The following is a 10,351-nucleotide window of genomic DNA, read 5'->3' as shown; positions in this document are numbered from 1 at the left end:
CCATCCTGCTGGTCTCCATATTTGGGCAAGAATGACATCATCAACATGATGTCAGAGATTCACAGGGAAACCACAACTTGTTTCCTTTTTTCTTTGTGGAAAATACATAATTGACTTTCCATTTATCAAAAAACTGTAAAAAAAAAAAAAAAAAGATAGGAAAAAAAAGTGTGAAGCTCAGAATTAACCATTTACCATTTATTTCCAACCAAACATTTCTGATTAGGGGGATTTTCTTTTTAAAGGATTGAAAATGTGTGAGTGCACGTGTGTGTGTGTGTGTGTGTGTGTGTGAGTGAGTGAGTGAGTGTCATGTTGCTGGGCAACCAGGAGGGAGGTAAAGATGGGTAGGAGTGGAGAGAAAATGTAAGCAGCATGTGTAACGTGCCTTGTGTGCGCGTACGTACGTGTGGAGGGTTTCCTCTTTGTCAGATGTAAGGGGGCCACCAAGCAAAAACACACTGTTTTAGTCCACCTTGATCACGCTGTAGATGCTGGTAACAAACCAGAAACAGGCGAAGAAGCCGATGGTACCGGTGATTAGAAAGAAGGTGAGAGCCATGATCACGGCTTGTCCAAAGTAGATGATTGTGCTGGCCAGCCCCGTGATCTGCAGTTTGGTGAAGAAGTAAACGACGACATAACCCAGGAAATAAACAGCAGAGAAACCGCTGGTCAGGAAGGAACGCCACTGCCAACGGTAGTCCTCCGCACAGAGGTGGTAGTAGCAGAGGATGATGGTGACCTGGGAGCAGGTAATGGACAGGATGACGAAGGCGAGGAAGAGGAAGCCAAACATGTAGAACATCTGGTGGGACCAGATTGAGTTGAGGATGAAGAAGAGCTGAATGAATATACACGTGAAAGGCAGAAGTCCTCCTATCACGATGCCGGTTAGGGGCCTGGTGTAGGACGACTGCTCCGGAACCTGGCGAGGAATCAGGTTGGTCCGTACCGGGTGTTCGATACGGGCCGTCGTCAGGCCAACGTAGGCCCCGACGAAAGTGAGCGGCACCGAGATGCAGAGCCACAGGGCCAAGACGGCCACCAGGGTACCGAAGGGTATGGCTGCCGAAGAGCCCTCTGCCCATAGAATCAGGTTCATCGCGAAGAAGTCGGCAAACACCAGCCCTGGGCAGAGGAGGGACGTCAGCAGAACGTTTGTCTTCCACTTATCCCCTCCAAAGGATCTGTAGAAGCGCGCCGCCACGTAGCCGGCTAGCGTTCCCAGCAGCACCCACAGCACCACGGCGCAGGTCATCAAAGAGCCGCGGTTGGCCGGCGACAGGAAACCCAGGCAGGCGAAGAAGAGCGTCACGAAGGCCATGATGAAGGTCTGCGCTCCCGAGCCGAGGAAGACCGACAGCAGCATGCCCTTCCTGGGAGAGCGGAACACGTCTCCGTGGAGCAGCTTCCAGCCAGAGTGTTCCTGGAAATCTTCACAGTCCGTCTCATTGTATCTGGCGATGTCCTTATGCAGGGACCTGCGCACGGCCATGGCCACCATTCCAAACAGAAACAACACAAAGGCCAACGAGTTCACTATGCTGAACCAATGGATGTGGGTGTGAGGCCTGGACTCTAAGATGTAATCCCATCGAGATGCCCAGCTGCTGCTTTTATCCTCCACAAAGCTGACAGAGTAGGTGTATGGGATCTTCACATCTCCCGTGTACTTGCTGCTGAGGGCCATGGGTCCTCCGGAACAGTCCGGGGCATCTGGATCGTCATGTTTATAACTCCTGGGTTCCATCTTGGCGGCGACCAGTCGCGCCGCTCCTAGCCGGTCGTTCTCGACCAAGTGATAGTGGATGGTGATGTCAACGTGGTTGAAGATGTAGAAGGTGTCCTCTTCGTTGAAGTCAGGATTGGCCACGCAGGCACCTTTGGGTTGTCCTTCCGCCGTGACATAACAGCCAATAGGGAAGCCAGGGGTACAGATCTTCTGTCCATCGTCTTGCGCATAGCACCAGGTCACAGGCATGTTGTCCACGATCCAGTGGTGATGGTAGTTGTGCAGCATGCCTGTCTTGAGGAAGTCCAGCGAAGCCGTGTCTCCGACATTGACTTTGCGGTAGGCCTTGGTACACACCGGTTTACACACCTCCGCTCTGTGGAACACAAACTTGTACGGTGAAGGTTCAATTCTCTCCCCAAACAGCACCTGTCCAAGATTCTCCGACGGCCGTTTCTGTGCCGTTTCCAAACAGAAATCAAACGCACTGTATTCATATGGCAAGAACGACTCTGTTGAGTCCAGTCTGTTCACAAACAGGTCAATGGTCGACTGGCAGTGTGGGTCTTCCTGTTCGGACACACAAAAGCTGACGGGCGTCAGACCTGGAAGACTTGTAGCACTGTTCAGTAGCAGTAAAGCTACGTATATCAGGGTGAGAAAGGCCACCCCCCGGCCGGCCATTTCTCCTCTGACAGAATAAACAGTCCGCTATCTCTTCTGTTTTGTTATTTTCTACGATTAAATAGAAGTCAACTGTGTTAGGTTTGACATTTCATTAATGGTTTAAGAACCAAATTAATCAACGTTGCAATGTCACCATCATGTCACCGTTACATCACAAAGGTTCCCATGAATACTGTCGGCACTGGGACTAGTGGCAGGTCTGTGACGTCAATCATCTGTGACGTATCCAAGACTCTATGTTTGGGCAAGGTTTCAGCCCGAATCGACCAACTTTGACTTTGCTGCCGTCGGGTGGAAACCCTGTATGTCCAAAACGGTTCCTTTTTATTATTATCTTTAAAATATTTTAAAATTGTGAAAATAGCCGATCTACAAGCTCACAACGCGTCGCATTGCATTTGCTATTTTCACTACTTTTGTGCGACACTTGTATGATGAACTATAGGGAATTCATTTACGAAAAAACTTATTTTTTTAAGGTTTCTGCCTGACGGCAACGACTTCCATTATAAAATGTTAGGTAAATCTTTTAAAGAATAACATATACAAAACATACGTTTGTGGAGAAAAGGTAATCCACATTAGAAAGTGGACAGCAGTAAATGAAGAAGTGGTTAGATAATGATTATGTTTCGGTGTATCAAATGGTTACACTGAATACAAATCTATTAAAATTACTTAAAGGTAGGGTAAGTGATTTGCTTTGGTTAAAATAAGTGCTAAATAGCTCTATATTCTGATAGTACTCATTGCTATAGAGTGTTTGTTCAGTATTAGGAGTCTCCTTGTCTCTCCACCTCTTTATTAAACAGAAAATGCATTTTCGTTTCAGTTTCAGTTTCATTTCCAATTTTATCCAACCAGGACAGAGAACTCAATCAGGATACAGATTAAACAAGTGAAATTGGAAGTGATGACACTAAGAAATGAGCAGACAAAATTGGAACTGGAACACTATACAAATTAAGCTTAAAAATTGGTACTTTCTCCTGATTGGCTGAGATTTTGACACCTACCGAAAAATGTATTTTCTGTTTATTAAAGAGCTGGAGAGACAGGGAGACATCTGTTACTGAAAAAACACTCTATAGCAATGATTACTATCAGAATATAGTATTTTAACCTTTTAACAAAATACTTTTTGTTTTAACCCAAAAATATCACTTACCCTACCTTTAATGATGGTATTATATTATGCCTTTTGTTCTATGTGGTTATGAGTAAAGCCACTGCACTGCATTGTTTTATCCTCAAGAGGGCAGCGGTGGTGTTTGCTTGAGGCTCTGTGTCAAGCCTTTAGTTTGTGGATAAGTGGAAAGGAAGGGAAAGACAGTGACAATTACCTGAATTACACATTGATATCATAATGTGACACATGAGGTGAGATCATTATGCAAAGACAATGGACAAATTCGAGGTGGCTTTTCTCTGCAACATGTGGAATTGTACTATTCCATTCTATTTTGATGTTGATAATAAGGCCAATTGTTCTGCAGTTTTACATGGACTTACATGATGCCAGCAACTACTTATTGTTCGCTATCCAAGGTGCTGAAATGATGCTGTAGTAGGCCTATACAGTTGTCTATAACAGTTGGTTATAGGCTAGATTCTAGACTGTTTTCTAGCCGCTAGAAAACAGTAAAGGCCGATTTATAGGACATTATAATACTGCAGTGCTCCATAATTAGAACGTAACTATGCATGCAGGGACGAATTAATAGTGCATTATCACCACCTCAGTCCCTATACGCCTACTAGCCTCCTAATGCATCACTATTATTGTCTCCGCCAGGTGGAGAGTATGTTTTCGTTCTTGTCCTTCCGTGTGTCCCCCCGTCTCAGCCAAGCTAACATTGGTCAAGCTTCACGTGACAATATGTTGTCACCAATGCTTTTGATTGGCTAGCAAGACGCATGATGAAATAAAAACCTATAAATAGGTGTGTCACTTCAAAAAATCTAAACAATTTAGATTTTTTGAAGTGAGCTTCCATCAGCCAAGCTAACATTGGTCAAGTGACACGTGACAATATGTAATATAAATAGGTAAGACAGGATTAATCAGGAACAGTACTGGCGGAGACCTGTGCTCCGAGGAGCACATTTTCTAGTTATTACTATTATTATCCAGGCCAGGACTAATGGTAAAAGTAAAGAGTGGTTAAAATGTAGCCTATATATTTAGGGTATAAAATGTGCCTCTATATTGGGTAATGAGTATGCACAAAGTACTGATATAGTAAATAAAATAAATCATAACTTTTTGTCCGTGACAAAATGTTGTCGGCAAGATGACACATTTAAAAACCTTATTTTAAAGGCATGCATCAGCTTTGATAAAATGTGTATATATTTTTCCAAGTTGGTTTGAAAAGTCATTTGCACCGTTTTTACAATGAAAATTACAGAATGTGCCTTAAAATGATACAGTAGGGCGAGAGAGAGAATGCCTAAAATGAGTGACCCTGAATCCCTGACCCTGACCCTGTGACACCGAATCCTATCATTACACATCCCTCAAAAGCCAAAAGATCAACATAGAAGAGACTAGAGCCGACTCAACTGGTCCTGATATGTTCTGTAAGTCCATGTAAAACTGCAGAACAACTGGCCTCACTATCGACTTCAAAATAGAATGGAATAGTGCCCAACAGACTATTAGACCCTACAAATAATCGGGACATTGGCATGATTTCTTGACAAACCTAATAGTCCGGGAGTCAAAGGGTGATTTTTGGCTGAACGTGGTTTCGTCGGTTAAAGTTTTTTTCTCAACTGATTCTTGCTGCTGGGGGTCCCCTCTTAAGGATTCAAGAGGGTGCCCAGTGAAAAACCTTGGGCATTTTTTATTATTAACCCCTTAATGCCCAAAACAGTACAAATTCACCCAAAATAGACTTCTTGTCACAGTCTGACCTAGGAGTGGGTGTGGGTGTGTCTGGATCAGTGTGACCACCTGCATACACTCACCTCCAATCATGCCCACAGTATTTAAGGCCCAGCCTCTCTGCAGGCCTTTGCCAGATTGTCTTGTTTTCAAGCTGTCAAGCAGTGTACTAGAGCCTAGTTTTCAAGCCAAGTTTTTGCTGTTTTTCTGATCTCTGCTTTATCCCCTAGACCTCGTTTTTGCCCAGTCCCTGCCTGTACCTTCGCCCTCGTTGACTGCCCCCCCTGGATTCGACCCCCGCTTTCCACTGTTTATTCTTTGCCTGCCCCTTGCCTGCCTTGGAAGTTTTTTTGTGAATAAAGCCTGTTTTCAGTGCCTTCTGTGTCTGCATTCTGAGTCCTTCCATGTGCGCCTGACACTTCTATGGTATTTCATGCAAAATACTTGATCTAAATGCTTAAATTTGGTTTCTACAGTTTGTATCCATGTAAGTGGATGTGTACAGTGCATTAGATTTAATATTTATGATTTTTTTTATATTAACCCCTTCCTGCCCAGAACAACATAATCTTTAAACTGTGATATTGTACATGCACAGAAATCAAATCAAATCAAATGCATTAGATCTGCTTTCTACAATAGTGGAACTTGTTTCCTTTTGGATGAATGCACATTAACCCTTTCAGGCCTTCCATCTTGAGCATCCTGCACAAAAATATCTACAAAACATATTCCCCTGGGGGGGGAAAAGAAAAGAAAAAAACATTAAAAAAAAAAATATATTAATTATATATATATATATATATATATATATATGCCGTTTTTATTAATATATTATCGATTAATAACACATTAATAACATATTAATAGCACATTAATAGCACAAGATAAACACAATTCCTACATGTGTAACTTGTTCCTGCTTTTACCTAAAACTTTGGGTACCCGTGAGGCAGGCCCGTCCGTCCGTTCGGGAGGGCCTTGAGTTTATTGGTTCCGACCGGAGACGCCCCGTCCCGGGGCCAGAGCCCGAGGGGGGAAAGACCAGAGACGATGAACACCGTACGCCCGCCGGGCCCAGGATAACACGTCAAGTTTACAAGGCCCACAGGCCCGCCGCCCCCCACAGAGAGAGAGCGACGGGGCAGGACCTGAGTGACGATTGCGGGATTTTGCGATGGCCGCGAACTGCCATCACAACCATGCCTGGGCTTTGGCTAGGCGCACGGACGCCCGTGCGAGTTTGACAAGGCCTTTGGGCCCGAAGCCGGAGGGGAAGGCGGCTCACGCCACGGGCGATACTTAGCCCCCCGCGAGGAGGAGCCAGGCGCACCGCGCCACCGCCGACACCTGCCCGGCCCCGGACCGCGGCGCGGTGTTTTCTTGCCTCCAGACCCCCGCGCGAGGGTGCCGGACAGAACGGTAATGATCCTTCCGCAGGTTCACCTACGGAAACCTTGTTACGACTTTTACTTCCTCTAGATAGTCAAGTTCGGGCGTCTTCCGAGCGCTCCGCCGGGGCCGCGACCGACTCCGGCTGGGCCCGTCCGAGGACCTCACTAAGCCATCCGATCGGTAGTAGCGACGGGCGGTGTGTACAAAGGGCAGGGATCAACGCGAGCTGGTGACTCGCGCTTACTGGGAATTCCTCGTTCATGGGGAATAATTTAACGTGGCCCGTTACGCAGCTGTTTGGTCGGTCGCCGGAGTACGCGACGCAAGCAGGGTTTCAGAAACGGAGTCTCCGGAGCGCGACTTTGCGACCACACAGGCCGACCGCGGGGGCCCTCAGGCGGTCCGTGGCAAGGCAACTAGGGTAGACGGTGCATCTCGGTCTCGCTAGGCCGGGGTTGGCCGCGGAGGAGTGCGGAGGACAGGCCACCGAGGCCTCTCCGCACGTGTTCCCTCCGCGCCTGGTCGGGCCCGCAGGCTGCAAGCAGCGTCCGCCGAAGCACACGAGGTGCCGGCGGGGCCCTTGCAAGAGGCGGGCTACGAGTGCCTATCGGTCAGGAAAAAGTAGCGGGTTCCACGGCCCTTGCGGGCGGCGTGGTTCCCGTGGAACACAGTGCAAGACTAGAGTGGCCACCGTGGCCGACGGCGGGCCCTTCATTCGGGCAGACCTGCCGTCCGTGTCCCCAGCGTCCGCACGCTGGTCCATATATCCGGGCTGGGAAAAGTTGGCGAGACTCCCGGGAGAGAATTTCAAAGGAGGGGGCCATGGCAGAGCCCAGGTCCTCGTGGGCTCCACGAGAACTTCCAGGGTGCCAGGCCGCCCTACCGCGTCCGACCGGAGGCCTCTCTCGGGCCTGCCGTCGTCCCATCCTCGGCGTCCGCACGTCGGTTCCATATATCCGGGATGGGAAAAGTTGGCGAGACTCCCGGGAGAGAATTTCAAAGGAGGGGGCCAGGGCAGAGCCCAGATCCTTGTGGGCTCCACGAGGACCTCCAGGGCGCCCGTCCGCCCGGCCGTGCCCGACCGGAGGCCTCTCTCTTCCCATAAGCCCGCTGGGAAGAGGCCTCCGATTTCATGGTTCTCTCCCCACTCGCGGGGAGGGGGGAGAGGGACCCACGGCCACCACCACCGGGCGCCCCGCTCGGGCCACCCGGGCCGCCCCGAGACGGAGCCTCGCCCCGCGACGGCCAAGCTCCATAGGTACGTTCTGGAACAAGTCGGCGCCTCGCCCGGGAGACTTTTTCACAGGAGGGAGGCAGGGACGAGCCATACGCCTCCTGGGCCACGGGGAGGGGACAGGGAGGTACGACGCGGAGATCCAGGAGGAGGGGGCCCGCGCCGCCACCCGAGACGGAGCCTCGCGCTGGGTATCGCGACGGCCAAGCTCCATAGGTACGGTCTGGAGCGAGTCGGTGTCTTGCCCGGGAGACTTTTTCAAAGGAGGGAGGCAGGCACGAGCCAGACGCCTCCTGGGCTACGGGCAGGTGACAGGGAGGTACGACGCGGAGATCCAGGACAAGGTACCCCTCGCGGCGCCGACACTGCCCCAGGACCATGCCCCGGTTCCGGGCATGGTCCATAGCTACCCGCTGGCACCAGTGGCCACTTTCCCCCCACGCGAAATTTCACGCAGGGGAGAGGCCGTGAGCCCAGAGCTTCCTGGGAGCTCTGGACTCTGAAGAAATCCTGGCTTTTTTCCAAATCCTCCAGGATTTGGGGCCTCTCGCGGCGCCGACACTGCCCCAGGACCATGCCCCGGTTCCGGGCATGGTCCATAGCTACCCGCTGGCACCAGCGGCCACTTTCCCCCCACGCGAAATTTCACGCAGGGGAGAGGCCAGAGCCCCAGACCTCACGGGGCCTGCAAACACAGTGCGATTTTCACACTTTTTCCCAGGTTTTTCGGCCGCAGTTTGCCCGGGCAGCCACCCAGGGACCCGGGGGGGCACCGACGCGTGTGCACCCCCGGCCCGGATCCAACGAGCCCTTCGCTGGCGCCGGGCGACCCAGGGTCTGGGAGGTACCGCCCGTGTTGTGTGCTATTTCACAATATCACAGTTTAAAGATTAAGTTGTTCTGGGAATGAAGGGGTTAATATTTAAAAGTTTACTAATATTAAATCTAATGCACTGTACACATCCACTTACATGGATACACACTCTAGAAAGCAAATTTTAAGCAATTAGATCAAGTATTTTGCATGAAATACCATAGAAGTCTATTTTGGGTGAATTTTTAGTATTTTGGGCATTAATGGGTTAATAATAAAAAATGCCCAAGGGATTTCACCGGGCACCCTCTTGAATCCTTAAGAGGGGACCCCCAGCAGCAAGAATCAGTTGAGAAAAAAACTTTAACCGACGAAACCACGTTAAGCCCCATGACTCCCGGACTATAACCCAACCAAATTATCAATCAACAAAAGAAGCTGAATTATGAAACCCATTTGATGAAACAACAAAAAACCCATAGTAAACTTGAACGCTCTCTGAGGAAACTGCATGGATACAGAGAAAGGCCCGCAAACCTGGCTGGAGAGAGGACGGGGTGGGCTCTCACTGCACTCAAGGAGTGTGAGGAGACAAAGCCATACCCTACACATTTTAGCTATTAACATAATTTTTATACTCTTACAGTATTTATACTCTTTTTATACTCTTACTCTTAGCGCGGCACCGAGTGCCGCGCTAAGAGCTTGTAGATCTGCTATTTTTGAAAAATCTTGAACATTTTGTGCAAATCTTTTAATACACATATTTTTATCATTTTTTACTCAAATCTTTGCTTCTTGGGGGGTCCCTGGAACAACACATTTTGGTGGGGATCGGTGGCCAAAAACATATAATTTTGTGGGTCCTTGATAAGAAAAGGTTTGAGCACCACTGATACAGTAATCTGAGTTCCCAGACGTTTTTCGCCTCGCATACAAACGGGAGCGGCGAGGAACTTCTGGGCCAGAGCGCTGGTATTTGTGGGCGGGATGTAACTTACGCTCAGAATCTGAGCGGACACGCCTCTTACCGGTATGAGAGCTGTGCAACTCGTCTAAAAAGTCCGACGAGAGGCAAACAGCAGTACACAACAATGGCGGCCGCAATTTCTCAAGGGGAAATTGCTTCCCGTCGCTCCTATTAACATGCAACACCCACTGCATGTGGATCCCGCCCCCTTTTCTTCATTGGCTGTTGATTTGAATCAGAACTCAGTGGCCGCGCCCCTGTTGTTCAGGCTTTGAGCCGAAGCCTCCCAGACTACTGATACAGCAACAATAGTTTTTCAGAAAAGTGAAGACATTTTGTTGAGACATTTGACAGGTACAAATGTTTGATTTAAAAAATATATATTCAAAGATTTGTACAAATTTTCACGACAGCAGATCTACAAGCTCATAGCGCGGTGCCGCGCTATGAGCTTGTAGATCTGCTGTTTTTGAATAGCCAAAGAAATCTAAAATGACACTGAGATTGAATGGGATAAAGAGAGATACTAACGCTAGCATGCAGCAGCTGGCTTCATCAGGGGTCCTTCTCTCCTGACATCATTTCCTGTCACATGGTCTTCTTGCACAATATACAAAATGGCTCCT

The 10,351-nt window shown here is 48.8% G+C and overlaps 1 protein-coding gene across 1 annotated transcript; it reads right to left on the bottom strand.

Annotated features, from left to right (window-relative positions):
- Positions 1-466: 466 nt before the first annotated feature.
- Positions 467-2,419, bottom strand: LOC308094904 (transmembrane 9 superfamily member 2-like; the record flags this gene model as incomplete). The annotated part of the gene is made up of 1 exon (XM_080441727.1): positions 467-2,419. One exon carries the CDS (start codon positions 2,417-2,419, stop codon positions 467-469), a length of 1,953 nt encoding a protein of 650 aa, XP_080297853.1.
- Positions 2,420-10,351: the final 7,932 nt, after the last annotated feature.

This window comes from Gymnoscopelus braueri (genome assembly GCF_963280865.1).
Source record: "Gymnoscopelus braueri genome assembly, chromosome: 11".
NCBI lineage: Eukaryota > Metazoa > Chordata > Actinopteri > Myctophiformes > Myctophidae > Gymnoscopelus > Gymnoscopelus braueri.
The sequence above is the reverse complement of the archived record's forward strand: the minus strand, read 5'-3'. Positions and strand labels throughout refer to the sequence as shown.